The 19550-nt window shown below is 35.4% G+C and overlaps 1 protein-coding gene across 2 annotated transcripts in view; it reads right to left on the bottom strand.

The window, feature by feature from the left end:
- ATF7IP (activating transcription factor 7 interacting protein) overlaps positions 1–19550 on the bottom strand; it is a 58835-nt gene that overhangs the window by 13513 nt on the left and 25772 nt on the right. For both annotated transcript variants that reach the window (XM_072420226.1, XM_072420227.1), the window contains exons 2-11: positions 16509–17836; positions 13786–13872; positions 12193–12338; positions 9849–9983; positions 8273–8338; positions 7120–7205; positions 3661–3746; positions 3332–3475; positions 2656–3243; positions 9–79 (exon numbers count right to left, since the gene is read on the bottom strand). In XM_072420226.1, coding sequence (XP_072276327.1) covers positions 9–79; positions 2656–3243; positions 3332–3475; positions 3661–3746; positions 7120–7205; positions 8273–8338; positions 9849–9983; positions 12193–12338; positions 13786–13872; positions 16509–17829 — 2730 coding nt within the window. In that variant the 5' untranslated portion in view covers positions 17830–17836. The remainder of the gene's footprint in view (positions 1–8; positions 80–2655; positions 3244–3331; positions 3476–3660; positions 3747–7119; positions 7206–8272; positions 8339–9848; positions 9984–12192; positions 12339–13785; positions 13873–16508; positions 17837–19550) is intronic.

Raw genomic sequence — 19550 nt, 5'->3', positions numbered from 1 at the left:
TAACATACCTGTGCGCTGCTTTCAGGCATACGCTTGTTTGCTGCCGACTCTGCTGAAGGAGCCCTGCCAGCTTGTAAATCTGAAAATGAAGTATAACATAAGACTGAGATACTTTATTAAAATTTAGCTAAAAATGCTTGTAAGTGTAAAATGTTGTACAAATGTTCATGCAACACATAAAAAAGGGCACATTAAACCATAACCATGACGTTTTCTTATTAGCTCCTTTTGGTCTAGTAAATTTAAAATTTAAGAGTTTTATCTGCTCAGTAAGGGATTTTGTACAATCTAACTACAAAGTCTTGGAGTCCACTGAAGTCCTGTAACTTTGGATCATACCACTGAGAAAAAGGTTAATAAATTGAAGGTACCTGTAAAAACGTCATGAAAGATTCCAGAGGGATCTGGGCTTGCTGTGAATTGTGTAGAAGATGCAGCAAGAGGCTGCCCTGTGTAGAAGTCTACGATTTATGAACATTTATCTCTCTTTTATTACTAGATATTTTGTCAAAACTGATTTATCCCAACAGACCCTCTTTTTTATTATTAAATGTGGATACCTTTTAGTCATAACTAACCATTATGTATATACAGGGTGAACCAAAAGTAGGTGGACAGTAATGGACAGCAGTTTGAGCACCTGCGTTAAAAAAAATATCAGTGCTTTTGTATTGTATACAATAAAATTTAATTGTAAATGCAATAGTTGTTTAATAAAATTTAATTGTATTAGTCAATATAATTGTATATGTATTCTCAAAATAAATCGTATCATTTACGGTCAACCTACTTTTGGTTCACCTTGTATGTATTTGACTCATCATTATTCCCATATTTTGGATAGATTTAAAATCTATTTTTTACTTATAGCCATTTATCTATCCTTGGATACACAAAACCTATATTACTGACTCAAACCACCCTACAATATGTGTATACTTATAGTATAATATTTCCCTCCCCCCCCCATTTTTACCCGTACTCCCTCACTATGATTATTCTTATGTTACATGCCCCATATGATGTGTTTAGGAACACTATATTTTCTCATCACCTTGGTTGCCATTCCTGGAAATTACTCAACTTTTGTAACCTATCAACTTCAAGTAAGTCTTTTAGGTTTGTTATTTTTTCTCTCTGATTGATATCTATACTAACTGGCATAAGTTAATACAGTGAAATATCTTCAAACTCTTACATGGCCACACCAACAAATATTTTAACTGATTATTTCTTCATAATACATGACTCCAATTAACCTCAATCTATACCACTTCCTAAGAACTTGAGCCACATACGCACCTCATATATGACTATAAAATTTTACATTATATCACAGGAGCAACCTCCCTAATGCTAAGCTGGTAGTTTTAGGACCATTTCAGACCCATGGTAAGCCACAATGTTCTGTTGCAGGCTCATCTGCAATCCGATTCCAACTGAATAGGAGAGGTTGAGAATCCATTTTGTGCATGTTACCAAGGGCAACAAGTCTATTCCTTGCCATGGAGTGGCTGTCTGAAGATTTGTACTACAGCTGCAGTCATCTGCAAATCTGGCTATCCACAATGCAGCTTGCAAGACGTGGGTGTGAAAGAGCCCCAAATGTTTTGAGGTGTATATCCCAAGCTAAGTGTATGAGATTCCCTACTTGGACTACCTAAAAAAGCAGAGAAGGTCCAAAATCTTTGTACAATTACCATAAAATCTGTAAATTATGTGTGATGTAATTTTAGATTTAATGTTGATGACATTTATAATCAAAACTATATTTTACCTTTTCAAAGAGTCTCATTAAGGAGATTTCTCTTTGTGTCATTGTCTACTTTTACATATTATGATTCTGCTTGTGTCAGAATTTTACCTCAATGTAAGACTAAAGGAAGGTATGTTTTTGGAGAAAAAAAAAAATAAAAAAAAACTTAAACTACTTGAAATACACCCAATGCTTCTAGTATTTTTTCCCTAAATAGAAAAGTACAGTTGTGTTTAAAAAAAAAAAAAAAAGCAGTGTGTTTAAAACTTTAAGTTCAAAATCCTTATAAATACCTTTTATTCCCATACAAGCAAACACGTTGGAGCACTGCACATTCTATTTCAAAATCAAATCAGAAATATTTATCATATTTTCTCAGGCAAAACGAAGAAACAGAGAAGAAATAAGGTATAGGGCAATTGTTAACAGGTTCCAGAGGTTGGGCAACAAAGATATGCAGCAGTTCCCTGAAACAGTGGTTATGCAATTAAATATTCAGTGATTTAAAGGAAATCAAAATCTTGAAACATTTTTTTGAGTCTATACAGTAAGTGCAGGCATTTTTATTATTTTAAACAACCTAATATTCCCTTTCTTCACTTCCTGTAAAGAACAATACAAATGGCATGATCTTTTTCTTCATGTTTTGATTTGTAATAGAATGTGACGAGTTCCTAATGCATTTGCATGTATAGAAATAAAAGTTTTTATAAGGATTTTGAGCTGTATCCACTTTTTAAACACACTGCTTTTATTCTGAACACAACTGTATGTTGGAATGCTGGCAAGCTCTACTAATTTTTGTGAAATATGAACATATATTGAATAGATTAATTTTTTTTTTAATTTTATAAAGTTTTATTTTAAAATGCAACAGAATGCTAAAGAACTTTACTTACCTGTCCTAGCAACAGCCGAGTCAGATGAATTGTTAAATCCAGAAACCGTCAATTTCATCTGTGCTGTGCTTCGATTGTTTGTTTGGCTATAGATGCCAGAGGGTCCCACAGATTGCAGGGATTGTCTGGTTGGTACAGCAACTGAGTGATTTGAAGGGACAGCTTGTACAGCCAAAGTAGATGGTACAGAACTGGCTGGAGAATTCCTTTGAATGCTTGGGCTAGTCATTGAAGGACTGTTGACTGCCTTTGTTAGAGGTAAGGACACAGGCGTTTTCGTAACATTACCAGCTGTAGACGGATTTTGTACTGGGATGAACTCAACATTACCAGATTGCTGATTAGTCACCAATGTCCCTGTGGTACCTTGTAAAATCTGTGACTGGGAAGGCATAGCCACTGGAACATGCAGAATGACTGGCAAAGACTGAAGGGAAACAGACATGGGTTGCGTGCTGCTGGTTGAAACCTGACTATTTCCAACAACTGCTGCAGTACTAGATGCAGAAAGAACAGAAGGAATAACTGCAGATGAAGTAACCGGTGGATTCAGTTTAGACTGTGCACTTTGAGTGTTTTGAGCGTTAACTGTTGAATAAAAAATAAATATCTATTATTTATATAATAACATCTACAAATGTTTAACAGTTTAACAAAACAAGAAAGCAAGACATACTTTTCTGCTGAATTAGCTTCCAGTCAGGTGGTGCTCTAGTTTGAAGAGTATTAGCAGACAGCTGGCTAACTGGTATTTGTGAAGTGGTTGACGTTCGTTGAGGTAAACTAGAAGAACCTTGAGTAGTAGATGGAACAGGCAGAACTAAAATATATATATAAAAAAAAATATACTAAACAAACAGATAAAACTGTATAAAGTTATCAGTATTAAAAATAATTGTTACAATAATGCAAGCACAACAAAGACGTAAAAACAATTTTGAATACACCTTCAATAGGTAAATTAAATTGTTGGATGAAAAACAGGTCTGTATTTACGAGTCTTACCAGCAGTTGACATCTGCAAATTTGCTGAAGTGGTTTCTCCCACATTTCGTTTTGATTCTAACATTTGTCTCACAGTGCTTGTATTCCTATAGAACAAAGTAAACCCTTTAATTCTGTGAAGTAGAACTAACCAGATGAAAACGTACATTCTGAAGAGACACACACATACAGTTAAGAATAATAGACGGGGTTTAAAAAAAGTGAATAAAGCTCAAAATCCTTGTAATAGCTTTTATTTCTATACACCAAATGCATTGGAAACACTGCACATTCTATTAGAACAGAAACATGAAGAAAAATGTATCAAGTTTGTGTTATTAATTTACATAAAGTGAAGAAAAGGGAATATGAGGCTTTGTTAACAAAATAGCTGTGTGGAGTTCAATTAGTGAGGTCATTTATTCTGGAGGAAGGAAGGAAGCAAATGTCCTACATGCTGGGGACAGTGCATTTCACTGTAAAAATCTGATTAAAATGGAACGTTACAGACAATTTTTAGAATACTTAGTGTAGTTGAGGGAAAAAAAACATATAAAGAAGTGCAGAAAATGATCAGCTGCTCAGTTAAAGCAATTATAAAAGACATACACTAAAAAGGATAACAGTTTGCCAAAGAACGCAATGTTTAGCATAAAGAAAAATTCTACAACAATTTGTGGACTGATAAATGCAAGATTGTACTTTTTGGGTCTAGGGGCTGCAGAAAGTTCACAGATTTTTTGAACAGCCTAATTATTACTTTTCATCACTTTCTGTAAATGAAAAACATAAATTTAATACATTTTTCTTTATGTTTGTTTTTGGAGTAGAATGTACAGGGTTCCCAATGCATTTGCGTGTATAGAAAATAAAAGCTATTACAAGCATTTTTTTCACTTTTTTAAACACGACTATTAACTGTATATTATATCTGAGGAAAAAAAATTCATTTCCACAAATTCTAGAGTGCTAAGATTTCCTAAACTGTTTTTTGGATACTTTCAAACACTTATTTTTTTGGAAGACTCAAATTTTCCAGTCTGTCCAATTGGACAGACACATCTGCTGGCACCTCCTACCACTTGCAAAACAATTCACAACTCCACATGCAGCCATCCAGACACATAAGACTACACTTATTACTTGCCATATTATTGCCATACAATATTCCCCATATATCAAGTTACAAGAAAGAAAATATAACATGTTCAAACCAAACACAATTTCATTTCAGTCCCCATTAGGACCTGGATATTCCACAGGTCTGGCAGTGGCATCCTAAAGATAGCTTACTGCAAGATCCTTATACCGTCTTAAATCTAGATTTTAATGCTTCCACCAGGAGAACAGCAAACTGACACCAAGGTAATCTGAGGCTAGAGGGTTCTTCAGCCTAAATTAAGGGTGTTAAACTCTGGCCCGCGGGCCAAATCTGGCCTGCAATGTTTTTTTTTGTAAATATGAATTGCAGCTGGACTGCCGCTACTACGATTCGCGGCATCACTCGCGATTTTAGACCAGTGGCCTCTCTGCCTAGAAGAGAATCTGGCGTGTGTACAGCGCCCGTCGTCCATACGACTGTCCTGGTGGATCCACAGACGACAAACGATCCTAATGGAGGTGAAGGGGGAGAGAGAACAGCAGGGTGCTGCTCTGTCGTTCTCCCCCTTTCTATAGAGCAGAACGGTGCTGTATGTACAGCACTTGTTCATGCATTGTACAGTTGTTAGAAAGGATTGTGAAACATCCTTTCCAAGGACAATTATTGCAGGTGTGTATGCAGCCTTAGTTTTTCATTTTGGCCCACTGTGTATTTGAGTTTGACACCTCCGCCCTAAGGAGACCATGAACATTTTCAGCTCCTACTTCTTTCATAACTTTTTCAGACAAACTCCAAGTGCTTGTTCTTAAACACTAACCCATGAACGGTAGGCAGTCTTGAATAAGCTAGGTACCCTTCAAAAATTCTAAAATGCTTTGACCTGGGTAAATTACAGAGCCGCCCAGTAAGCATATTACAATATTACAAATCAGTTGCCCCCACTGGGGACCCACTTTGTGCGTGCCTTTTGCTTCTCGATGTACACCTCCCACTTCTCTTCAAACTATCCAAAAGCACAAAGATTTGGGGTTCCTAAAGATGGTTAAATATTTCTTATGCATTTTTTTCCCCAATACTGTTTACAAGAATAATACCCATATGCTTAGCTATCCATACACAAGAATTAAAGCCTTGACTGGGCTGGGAATTTTTCTTCCCATGATGCCAGGGATATCAGGTTGTTCATTTAGTATTGTTTGTCTGCAACACTTCCATCCTCCAGCCTTTTACTTGTAATGCTGCAAATGGTTCGGACCAGAACTAGAAATGATTGAACCTGGTTTAAAAATTCTAGAAATTATCCGAATTAAAGGTTTACCTGTGTCCCTCCATGACTGGAGGACTGCCCCAGTGTGGTCCCCTCTTTGTAGGACATTAAAGGGCCCTCCATATTGAAGAAAATCAAAATTCTGGCTTGATAATTTAAGCTTCACAGTGCATGGTCTACAAAAGGTATTTTTAAGAGTGTTCAAACTACAGAACATCTTAAATTCAAATTAGACAAATCAGTTATTTATTATTTCGAAACGCAAAACACCAAGGGACCCTAAAGGGTTTTTTGCCTAAACATCCAATAAAAGGTAAAATCCTTACTTCAGTTTACTTTATATGCTTGCCAATTGTGATATCATGAAGATCTCAATTTTACTGAAGCCCCTATACTTACTACCTCCAGATACTCACTTCTGCCCCTTAATGGACTTGTACTCAAAGTTTACCTCAAAATGACAAATATTTTAAAATGTTTACTGTATACTACCCAGTTTTTGGCATCTTTTTTTGTGCACTGGTATTAGGCTAGGTTATACAGTATTTATGGTGTTTTATATGTAATTAAAAATTTGATTATATTGAATTTGTGGGCACTGAAAAAAGTGTTGTTTTCATTAAAAACATTGGTATTTATGAAAATATTCATAACATGAACAGAAAAATTGGTCAGACCTATAATGTATATATGATGTATTTGGGCAAACAGTGCTAAGTCTTACACAGGGGACACTAAAATTATTTATCAAAGACTATGTATTGAAAACTTATGTGACTGCATTATTGTTTACATAAAGACTTAAAAAAAAACAAAAAACTTTTTAAATAAACAAAATAACCAATAGATTTTTTTTAATAAACTTGTCAATAAATTAAAGCCAGGAGAAACAAGATTATAATAGCAAAATTTGACCAATATCAGAAAAACGGAATATGTAAAAATAATCTTTGCACGTTAGTGTTATTGCATGTCAATAAAACACTTTGACCTGTTAATTTTAAGAGAGAAAAAAATAAACTTACATCTGAAAAATAGGCAGTCATTCACAATATCACTCTTTTTTCTTCAAGTAAATGAACCATTTTCTGAATGTTACAGTTTATCTTACCTGTAAGCTGCTGAATTAGGGGTGGTGTTTGGGGTTGAATCCATTACTGCAGACTTTCCTGGTGATGCCGGCTGATTAACTGTTTGCTGTATTCAACACAAAAACAAAAAAAATTTGTAAAAAAAATTGACCAAGGAAGCAAAATTTTCAAGGTTTGAATAATATAACAAAATGTTTTTATTTTGTTGCTTTTATTTCATTTAGTTGTATTTTGTTCTTACTTCAGGCAATCCTTTTATTGTCTGCATAATGTGTGATTTATATATCCAAAGTAACTCAGGGTTACACCTACCATTAAACATTTGTCCATGTACATCTAAAGGCAATGGTGCTTGGCCAAAAATATAGCCTGGCATTGGTTATGGGTGTGACTCATTTTCTAGACATTCTCCACTCAAAACACCAGAGAGGATTTTAAAATACTGCTGGATGTCTGGCAAGCTTAACACAATTAACTACTGAAAACCATGTAAAAGTGAAGCGATAAACTCATGGACTTGAAATCTTGCTGGATTGCCCCAGAAGAGAGATCCATAGCAGCACATTGGAACACAATAGTTTTGTAAGTAAAGACGCGCTGTGACAACATTAGAAGTTCTTGCAATTCCATATCCAGCTCTGAACCAAATTTGCCAGACAACTACAGAAGTAATTACATTAAGTATAAATGGTAATAAATAGATTACTATTTATCTGTTGCTACAAAGTTGCAATGGGGTTCAGGATTTGACTTACCTGTGACCTAAAATATTTAAAAAAATGTTTAAAAGAAAAAAGCAAGAATATTTTAACTATAATGAGTAATAAAAAAATATTCTGATCCCGGTTAATCCCAAACAAGTATGTAATGTAATTTGGAATTTAAACAATTACCATACTTTTACTTTTGCTCCTCAAACCCTAGGCTCCCCTCTAAGAAGGCACATACTTGATATTAAAGCAGTTATCCGAACAATTCAGAACATTATTGAGCATTTAGAGAATAAAGAAAATCCTTATTTACATGTCTTCTGGGTAGAATGATAAACATGGCCAAAACTATAAACAATTGTCATAGTTTCCCCTTGTTAGATGTTGCCAGTAACCAATGAAAAAAAACTTATATATATATATATATATATATATATGCAGACATTATTATTATTATTATTACCTCAGGTCTCTTCTTAAAGTCTTCCTTCGCAGCTCCAAATCGTTTTGTCAGTCGTGTAATTTTAGCCTAAAAAAGTAAACAAAATATCAGATAATTGAAACACCCAGTATGCTCTTTTAGATTCTAAAGTTTTGCATGTTAGGACAAAAAATTCTTGCAGATTTTAAAACTGTAAATGTAAAATGTAAATACCACTCAGACTGTCTCATTTAATTGACCAAGTCATAATGTGGAAGAAATGTGTAAAAAATTAAGGACACCTTTACTACCTGTACCAGGTGCTGATAATTGAATGCAGTTTCTAAACTGATTATCAGCGAATGTGACCACCTATAAAAAAAACAGGCAATTTTCTGGTCTGCAGCATTCAGGTGTGTGTTGTCAAAATACTAAAAAGGAAATCCATCAGTGTCTTAGAAAAGCAATTTTTGCTGTCCATCAATCTAGAAATAGTTATAAGGGTAAGCAATTTGAAGTCAATAATTCTATTGTGAAGAACACAAAGAAACACAAAACTACAGACTCACATCTTTAACATTAACATAACTGAGACCTGTAGAGTATAAGTTTGTGACAGTACAATTAGTAGAAGACTAAACAGGTATGGCTTGTTTGAAAGGGTTGTCAGGAGACCCAAACAATGTCCTTCAGATAAACAAGACCAACGTGGAGATGTTTGGCTATAATGCACAGTACAATGTTTGGTAAAATTAATCCCAGCACAAACATCTCATACCAGCTGTTAAACGCAGTGGTGGAGTTGTGATTATTTGGGCTCGTTTGACAGCTGCATTTTCTAGCCACCTTGCAGTCATTGAGCCGACTACAAACTCCAAAGTAATCTAGAGTCAAACGTAAGGCCATCTGTGTGACACATAAAAAGGTTTACCAAATTGGGGTAATGCAACAGGACAATGATCCCTAGAACACCAACAAATGGCTGAAAAGAATAAGAATCAAGATGCTGCAATGGTCCAGTCAAAGTCCAGACCTTAACCTGATCAAAAATGTACATCATTTTGGAATGTGCTATGGACTAGAATTTTATTCCCCATATGTCAAACCTTGGAATTGAAAGTTTTTTTTTTTTTTTTAATGATTGCACAAACATATAAAGTTGTACTGTTACAAATCCTGGCATGAATTTAGAGGACCTAAAGGCTTTTACCAAAAAGAGGCAGCTTTACTACCAGAAAAACATCAAGTGTCTTGCCTATCACAAAAGACTGCATGCCATTACTGATGGTAAGGGGGCAATGCACAGTAATAGGGAACCAAGGATATGCAAAGTTTTGAAAAGGGACTATTACATTATTTTACTTATGGCTAGATTTTATGTAATCGTTGTGCTATTCATTGATACCTTATAGTATATTTTGCATCTCATTAAAAGTAAGTGAAATGTGTACTGCTAGACTTTTCATGTTTTCTTTAAAGAATAGAATGCATCCTACAAATTTTGACAGGGTGTAAACTTATGAGCACAATTGTACACACGGGGACAATATACCTGTACATAAATTTATGAAATTAAAATATACAAAACAGTGTTAGAAAACGTTTCAGTGTAAATTACCTGTATAGAATGAAGGACATTCTCATGTTTTTTGCATTCAATTTTTTCCACTCGTGTTTTCAAGTCTGCTATTGCTTTATCAAAGTCTGCACACTGCAAGGCACTTATTTTTTCCTCAAACATTCTCTGGATCACCTACAGACGAAAATGTACATTATTTCAGTAATTTTATCACACACACACACACACACACACACCTGCAGATCTGCACAAATTTGGAATTCAAAGCAGCACAACATAAATTTAAGTGTCCCAAATTCAGAGGTTATCCACACATTGCACAAAGTGAAAACTATACTTCAAATACATAGATTGACGGTGTTAAAAAAAACATTATTGCTATAAAAGTGAGAAAAATGCATTTTAACAACTTATACATTACACCTATTCCATATAAAAATCAATAATGAAATCTAAATCTCTAAAATGTATAAACATATATGTATTCATGATTTGGACAGGTCCCCATCAGCAATGTGTAATTCCTCTGATGAATAGAAATTATTTTAACCAGATATTTAATGACATACTTCACACAGGGTCTAATTTCTGGAAATGGAGGCTGCAGTCCAACTAGATTATACACGGGAATACATTTGTTTAGGCAATCCACTGCCAACAATACAATATTGCATGTTAATATTTACAAATAGGCAGGAGAAAAAAAAAAAATTATTATGGTAAGGATATTTTTTTTAAGTCCATGTCCACACTGACTAATTTTAAATGCTTAAACATGCCCAGCTTTTACATGAGTTTTTTCATAATATGGATTCATAAAGATGGTTATAAAGACAACTCCAAGATATGTGGCAGAAAATAGTTAAGGGGAATAATAGGGAAAATTGCCTCCCAAATGCAAAGCTGTGGTGTCAAGCGTAGGGGCAATTTTAGGGTATCTAGAGTCGACATCAGCAAAAAAATCTACCAACTCAGGCTCCTATGCAAGTTGTTCTAAAAAAACATACAGTATGTAAAAATGTCCTAGTTCACGGATAACAGTCATGATAAAGTAGTCTACTGCTGTATTAAACCCACTGCAGGGTTGCCACTAGTATGAAGACCATCTGAGCTATTCTGCAGCCTAACATTTATACATCTTTAAAATCTGGATTATACTTGGCTCATGTAAAATATATATTTGAAAGGATTATGACATTTTTGCCTAGTGTTGAAATAATTTAATCAGGGTTATACAGTAAGAATATATTCTGCATATATAAGTACCATGCACAATGTTGTGAAAAAGCAGAGGTGTTTATCAGCCTATGCCTGCTTCAGACACCTGACTGTACTCTACCTACCCCAACTATATGTCAAGTTTAACATTTATGCCGTTATGTCTCAATCAACATGGAACATTAGCTTACATCAGCATATTTAAATTAGGCAAAATTATATTAAGAATTATAACAGTATTGTCCACCAGTCTAGTGAGTGAGAGATGAATTTTGGAAAGCAACAAGGGTGTATGATACCACTTGTGTAAGATTTTAATAGGGACTTCCCAAAGGGGACATTTGGATGAGGTAAGGTTGTATTAAATTGCACAATCCCATGGCTCTTGGTTGAAATACGTACTTAGATCATTTTCCTAAAGTCATATCATATTCAAATCTATCAAACTCTCCTTGCCTAGCAGAATGTCATTAATAAAAACAAGATGTCACCCTTAGTGCGGGAGGAAAACACCAGTCTCTCCCAAATTTTGGATAACAGAGTCACCAGCTTATGAAAAGGCCTATCATTGACGGGGGGCAGACAAGAAGCTTCTTTTAAGATTGCAAAACCTCTTCTATGTGAAAAGGATAAATTTAAGAAGGTACTCTGCTCAGGTAATATATTAGATTCCTGGAGAACCTATTTCACTTATCATGCATTGAAATAGTGAAGTATTTGCCAAAAAAAAAAGTTGCTAAGTAATGGTCTCTGAAATCCAGGAATCCTTTGCCTATTACTTATAGATTTGAAAAGAATGATAAGGGTGATTAGGTTTACTTCAATCAAAAGCTGTTTTGGCATCTAATGTTAGACAACTGAGTGAAGGTTGAAGAATTCAGCTAATTTGAACAAGTTGATCATTCTTGTACCATTTGGGGTCTGATTAAATTTAAGAAAACCCACTTGCCAACTTGGTGAATTAAGGATAGATTTTGTCAGTGAAATAGGCCAAAAATTTTGCAAGATCAAAGACTTAAAATAAATAAAAAATCTGTGTATAAACCTTTGGGACAAACCTTAAGTGTCAGGATTTATTCTGAAAATGTATGATTTAAATAAAACCACTAAAGCACGTTGATTATAATGGTATCCAAATTATATTGGTTAATCCAAGATGTCATACCTTTTGCAGCTTCTGGTTGAGATCATCCCCTGCAGTTATTTTAACTTTAAGCTCTGCTTCATATTCTTCACCTTCAAAGCGCCTTCGCTTGGAGCTCTGGCTGTCCAAGTCTTCGGACTTGGACCGTTTTCGGTGGGGTACATCACCTATCCACACAAATGAATTGTTAATATGTAAATTTCTGCTTGCATTATTGGACACTATAATTTTCCCCAAATTATTGGCTAAAATTATTGCCACTCTTGCAACTCAGAAAATGCATCGCTTCTCTCTAAAATTGTTGCTATTACAAATGCTTTGGTGTTGTCATGTTTTATTCTTTTTTTGGCACTAGAAGAACACAAAAGCTGAGCAAAAAAAACTGGGACATTCTACACAAGGTAAAAAATTCAACTCCAGAATGAGAACAACCTCGGAGGCTTGGAATAACGTGATCCTCAGATCCAGAGCCAGAATGACTTGTTTGGTTCCTCGGAAGAAAAGATCAGAGACTGTCTAGACAGGACAGTATGTCAATCCCTTTTTAAGGGCTTGAGAGACAGATTTGGGCCAGTAGGGACCAACACTTATGTTCTTACACATATGTTCCCCAGTTTTTCCAGTGTAAAGATCTTTAAAGCCCAAGCAGCAGCCAGGCAATAGTAAAAGCTCAGCATTAAATACTGCTTTACCTAGGATTCAGTCCATTCCTAATAGGAACTGATCAAGTCACATTAACCAGCAGTGCCCAGAATGACAGTCCTTATTAGAACATCTAATCAGCTAAAAATAAGAATGGCAATGAAATTAAAGCAGTAAAGAGCACTAACACTGTAACCAGCACTATGAAGGGTTGCCAGAAATACAGGGGCAAGGGCTCAGGGTACAACACTGAAGGGGGAGAAACTATGAGGTGCTCATTCCGAACTAACCCAATTTTTTGGTGAAGGAACATAAGCAGGACGGTAAAGATATTTAGATCCATGACACCCCAAAGTGTATGACTAACTGGACTGGAGTTCGGTATTTTTTTGTGATGGTTGTAAACTGTGGATAATTTTAAATATAATACTACTTTTGCCTGAAACATTTGCACATGTATCAACAGGTTTTTTACATAAAAGTAACTAAGGTGAATGCAAATCATAACAATGAACTTTAGATTCCCCCCCATAGAAATAAAAGATAATTTAAGGATTTTGACCTTGATTTTTTAAACACATTGTTATTATTTTAAACACAACTGTATGTTGTAACGGGTGGACTGATCAACTCAGCGTCAAATAATTGGACTTACTAAGGGGGCTAACTCTAGGTTTTCTGCAAGGTACTTTTGTTTGTGGTATGTTTTAATACAAAATTTGTATATTAAAAGTAAAGTGGTCAGATTTGATGATTTGATGTACTGAATTCATAGCCTGGCTCCAGAGTCTGCAGCAAAGGAAGTGCAGATTAAGCTCCTTAATTACACCAACAAAAATAAAAAGTTTCTATGCCCTATTCTCTAGTATCATACTTATCTAGAGCCAAGAATGATAATTCTACACTGTACTCAAATGCCCATTCTTAATGTGTGATAAGCTTGTACCCTGTTCAGTAGCATTTCAAACTTACCTTTATCTGCTGCTGCATTGCATGCATTTTCCGGACATTTCTGTTGCTCTTCAACTACTGCTTCTGTTGTAATAGGTTTACTAGAATCTACAAAAGAACAAAATTACCCAAAAAAAAAAAAAAAAAATGATTTTATTATTGCCGCCTGATGACCAACATATAGTAAAGTATTGATATATTTTGTAAAGCTGTACCACTTACACCACTTGTGTGTATATTTTATTAGGTAAGTTTATCATCTTAAAAACGTAATGCTGTCTATGTCTAAGAAATCCACTGGTTAGGGGATCCCTTTAGTTTCCCATGTATCCTTTCATTTCAGCTGTGCCCCCTGGGGAAAACCGCATGGTACATATCAGCATATAAGGAAAAATCAGCTTTGTGTCGCCAAAAAGTTTGTTTCCCCCCAGGCAATAAAAGTGTCTTGATATAGAATGTTTGACGTTATGGAGGGGCATAATGCCTTTATGTTAGAGAGGAGCAAACCTAGAGGAGACCATAGGGAGGTGAGAGCTTTCTCTAGCTGTATATTTTTAAAGAATGAAGTATTGTGCCACTAGCTTTAGCACAGGCAAAATATGGCCCTTTGGGCTTTTTAATCCGGCCCATCAAATATTGGTACAAAATTGTCCACTGCCTAAAAAGGGTGACCAACAACATTGTTTCCATTGAAATTGAATGCATTTAGAATGTAGGTTTTCTTTTTCGTTTAATTAACAGCTTTTACATGTAGTTTATATAAATTCATACAAACAAACACTCTCCATTCATCTGATACTGGCCTGGCCCATTTGTCAAATTTGGAAACTCATTGTGGCCCCTGAGCCAACAAGTTTGCCCACCCTTCCTTTAGCATGTCTCAACAACCAAGCCTGGTACTCCTGCAGATCAGGCAGAAATAAACCCTAGTTGAAGTTTGGCTTTAGCAATTCAGTTTGTCTTCAAACAAAAAGTCGGAAAAGCCTGATGTAGTATGCGTACATTATGGTGTTTCAACAGAACTAGCAGATTTGTAGGGGGTGTATAGGCGTGCAAAGCTGATCATACCAATAAAATTACATCAGCCAAGATGGATAATGGGTGGGGAATCATGGAATGAAGTTCCAAGATAATCTTCAATATCAGATGGAGTAATATAAAGAGTACATGTCAGGGGTTCTCTTAGGAAATGTATATTCAGGTATGTGATGTGATAAGGAGCAATCTTAATATAGAAACTGGTGGATTGTAAACTAGTGGCCACGGAGAGGAGGTGGAATTAGAAAATAGGTTCTCTTTTGTAGTAGTAGTTTACGGTCAAACTAGAAAAACATCCAAAATTGGAAATATGGGTATTTCTTAAATAATTAGCAGGTATTTTGTTACTTGTGAGGTCTTTACCACAATTTTCATAACTCTATTTACTGAACATGTGTTGCTACTCCAGTATTTTCTTTTATTTTGATTTGATACATACTTTATTGTAAAGAGGCGAGACATTACTTTAAACCACCAATTTAGGTGAAAACAAGGAAATTTTATCCACCCCTATTATTCTCGGAGCTGTACCCGATCTGCAGGAAATACAGCAATCAAGGAATATCTATTGCTGAGAATTCAGAATTTTCCACAAATCAAGCACATCAAGCCTGAGTTACTAGAAATATGTATATCTCAGTAAGTATTCATCTTGCCTATTCTACTAACAGGCAGTAAATAAAACATATTGTATATACTCTATATGCTTGAGTATAAACCAATCTGGGGTACCTACTTTTACCGGGGAAAAAAAGGAAAACTACATGACAAGTGAAAACCAAAAACACAAAATGTGATATTTAAAACATTTCTTAAAAATGGAAAAAGTAAAAAAATCACATGGGTTCAATCAGCACAGATCCCCCCCCCCCCTCCTAATTTTTTTTATACTTTTAGTAGGTTATGACGGGCCAGGTGCTCTTAAAAAATTTCTTTTGTGCATTGTTCACGGTCACCAGTAGATACCTTTAAGTGTGTAAAACTCTAATCATCTTTTAAAAATCGAGTATATACAGTAAATATCTGTACTTTTTCTTTGTGGTGCTTTATTGAATATATAGCGCAGTTGCCAACAGCAGCTAAATCACTCACTTTTAATACAACCAGAGAAAGGTTGTAACAATACAAATGTTCAACTCCTTGTCTTTTGAAACAAGACTGAGAAAAGTGCAAAAGATGGCCAGAAACTGCAAAAGCCATTAAGTAGAACAAAACCTGCAACGTGGGATGCAGGAGTTCATTCCCAGCACATTCAACGGAAGCTAGGATTGCCAGCATCCAAAACCTGACAGCTCAGCACCAAACAGGCAGGTAAGAGCAGTTATTGCAGAAGTGCAGAAGTGACATTGTCAATTTCTGCAATACCTATTTGTCTGAATCTCAGAAGTTTAAAGTGGGATCTTAGGTTCACTAAGTCCTCATTTAATTTTAAAATGCCTTTTGGACAATTACCTGTGTCCTGACACAATCTTTTATTGACACCTAGGACTGAAATACAGAAAAGGAGAAAAAAAAATAAAACAGAACCATTCCTTATACAAGTAAAATGTTGTAAAACTGCACACAGGTCATTTAATACATGCCTTAACATTCATACCTATTAAGGAAAGTTGTGCAACAATTGAACCACAACACATGGGTGTTACCCGTCTCCAATGCATCCTCCCCACAATACAGGTTACATATCTTTTCATAATGAGAATTACCTTGATCATCAATGGTTGTGATTTCTTGGGCTGGGGTAATGTCACAAGGTTCCTCCTCATCAGAAAGAACTAAAAATGCCTCGCTTGGTAAATTTTCAGTGACATTTTTCATAGAACAATCTTTAGAATTTTCAACTTTTTCTTGATCAGAAACATGATTTTCAGAATTCACTACAGGTTTAGAAAAACATTGCAAATCATCCTGCTCTGGTGCCAGTTTTTCAAGAATAGGTATAATGTCATCAGTTTCCATAGCATCTAGACTTTCTAATTCAGAACTTTGCTCCAGTTCTAAAACCCTTTTATCAAGAGAGGCTCCCTCAGCAAGAGGGGGGCCCTGCTCTACAGATTTCAAAGCAAGCTCCATCTCAACACTGCTGGATATGGCTTCTTCAACATCTTGCTGTGCTAATTGAGTATTTTCTGTTTTGTATTCATTTTTACTCTCTGAAGAACATTCAGATTCTGGTACAACAGAATCAGTCAAGTTTTCTTGCATATTTATGGACTCTATATCCTCACTCTGATTATGCTCTTCAGCTTCTTCAGAGTTTATTTCAGCGTCAAACTTTTTATCCTCCTTGTTCTGGTAGTCCATATCTGACTTGTCCTGGTTTCCTACAATATCAGAATCTAGACCCACTGCTTCAAGAGAATCAAGATGATGAACTTCTGGCACAGTCAACCCTTTATCATTAGGTAGGTTCTCCAATGTGCCTGGGTCTTCACAATCTTCAACAGAATTTTCCACAGGATTTACATTTTCTGATTTATTTAAGGACTTTGCAACAAGGCCATCACCTTCCATGGAAATGTTTGACTGAGAATAGCTTTCTGAAAACTCAGCATCACCAGATAAGCTCTCAAAAATAGACATCTCTTCTGAAACAATATGGTTATTAGTTTCAAGGGAAGAAATATTTTCATCAAGTTTTGGATCACTGGTATCGGTAGATAATTGATTATTCTCTCCATCAGTCACAATTTTGTCTGCATTTACACTAACTGTACTTTCAGGAAGATTATAGTCACTAACCTGCTCAACATTACTTATGTCTTCCTTAAGGTCAGACTTTTTGTCACAGTTAATATCTACAATACCATTAAAGTCACTTTTGTCCTGCAAAGAGTCCTTTTCATTTTGGGCAGAATTCATGTCTGAATCACCATTTTCATGGTTTCCATTGACAAGCTTTAGCTCTACAGGTTTCAGTAGGTCCTCTTTAGCTTTATATATAGCTTCTAACTGTTGGCGATCGCTTGTTTTCATTGTTTTACGAGCTTTAAAGACTTTTTTTTGCGGTTCTTCTGCAGTATCCATCTTGACCCTATGTATAGAAAAAAAAAGTTTTAAAAACTGACATATGTATGTTTTTCTAAACACATTTTATGTTGCCGAGTGGCACAATTAAAATAAATAAAATTTGTATTCAGCTTTGATATTAAAAAAAATCCAATACAGTCAAAATAATGCTGCATTCCTGCTTTAACCGCCTGCTTTGCTCTTATTTTTAACAGTGTACCAATGGTAAACTGCAAAGTTCATATTTAAAAATAACATAATAAGGACCATTGCATGAAAATTGTTATGTTACAGCTTTGTAGCAATCCCTTGATAGTATTCTTGCAATCCCAGATATCTTTAATGAAAACCGGTCCCAAGGTGCTCAGGACCTCAGACTGGGACCAAGGTTTTCCTTCATACATGAGTGACCCAAAGCACACAGCGAAGACAACAGGAGTTGTTTAGGGACAACTCTCAATGTCTTGAATTGTCCCAGTCAGAGCCATGACTGACATCCCTGGAGAGACCTCAAAATGGCTGTCTACTGACAGTCCCCATCCATCTTGCTGGAGCTTAAGAGGATTTACTTAGAGAAAAAAAAAAATCACCCAATTTAGGTAGTCAAAAGCTTTTTGCAACATACCCCAAAAAAGACCCATGGCTGTAGTGCCCATGTCCATTTTATCTCATTAGTCAAGATGCACTTTGTCCCTAAAATTAAGTGGGGAAAAATCCCACATAACAGTCTGTTTGAAAAGTGCATGTCCCAACAAGTCACATAACTCTGTAAGGTTTCCTAGCAACATTTCCAAGCCATATGCACAGGTATATTAATTGCCATATTCACATTCTATACTTTAGAAAGGAACTCCATATTTAGCTTCCAAAGCCCCTCTAGTAGACATATGCACAAATTCAACATATTTCAACATATTTGAATAATGGGCTGTATTCAACACAATCCCCTCTACTGAAGAAATGTTTATGTTATCTCCATAAAAGCAACAAAAATGAAGGATATTACAGCAAAGCAAGATGGAATGAAAAGGTCTTACACAAAAACATATGAGCTGCACAGCCCAATACAATACAAGTATACATCAGTAAAGAGTGAGGTGTAATTGCAATCTATATAATGCTTCTCCCTCATGAGGTCATCTTTTTGTAAAATGCTCCTGCAGACCAGCAACCATGCCTAATGGTGGGAATGGTTTTCTTTGTGTACAGAAAAATATGTAACCTTCAGACATAAGTATATTGCTCCCAAGGATGAACCAGATTTGTAGAGGTCCATAATTCTTCCTGAGGTCCTGGTGGATTTATTTTGCTTTTTTCCATTATGTAAGGCAGAAAATCTGACAGGCCAATGATTCCATTATGCCAACTGACTAATTTTCTTATTACCCAAGCGCTTGACATAATTTTCTGCAATTTTTAAAGTTGTTCAAGGGCAAAGTTAGTGTTATATAAACTTACAACCTTGCTGGAAATGTGATTAAATTGTTCTGAATATTGTTGGGAAAAAAAAACACACCTGTTCTGCACAAAGTAGACATCCTAAAACATATGCCAATATCCAAATCAAAATTAATACTCAAATTGTCCAATAGTTTGGCTCCATTCCTAAAGAATGAAGTAAGACAATGTCAGACATTAAAGCGGACCTAAACCTACTGCTATCCATTCCTTGTTCTGTCATAGGTTGCCACCATGTTTTACCTTTTCTCTTCCTGAATATGATCTTCAGTCATCTTGAA

The sequence above is a fragment of the Pyxicephalus adspersus genome, chromosome 8, assembly GCF_032062135.1.
Source record: "Pyxicephalus adspersus chromosome 8, UCB_Pads_2.0, whole genome shotgun sequence".
Taxonomy (NCBI): Eukaryota; Metazoa; Chordata; class Amphibia; order Anura; family Pyxicephalidae; genus Pyxicephalus; species Pyxicephalus adspersus.
This window is presented reverse-complemented; position numbering and strand designations above follow the sequence as displayed.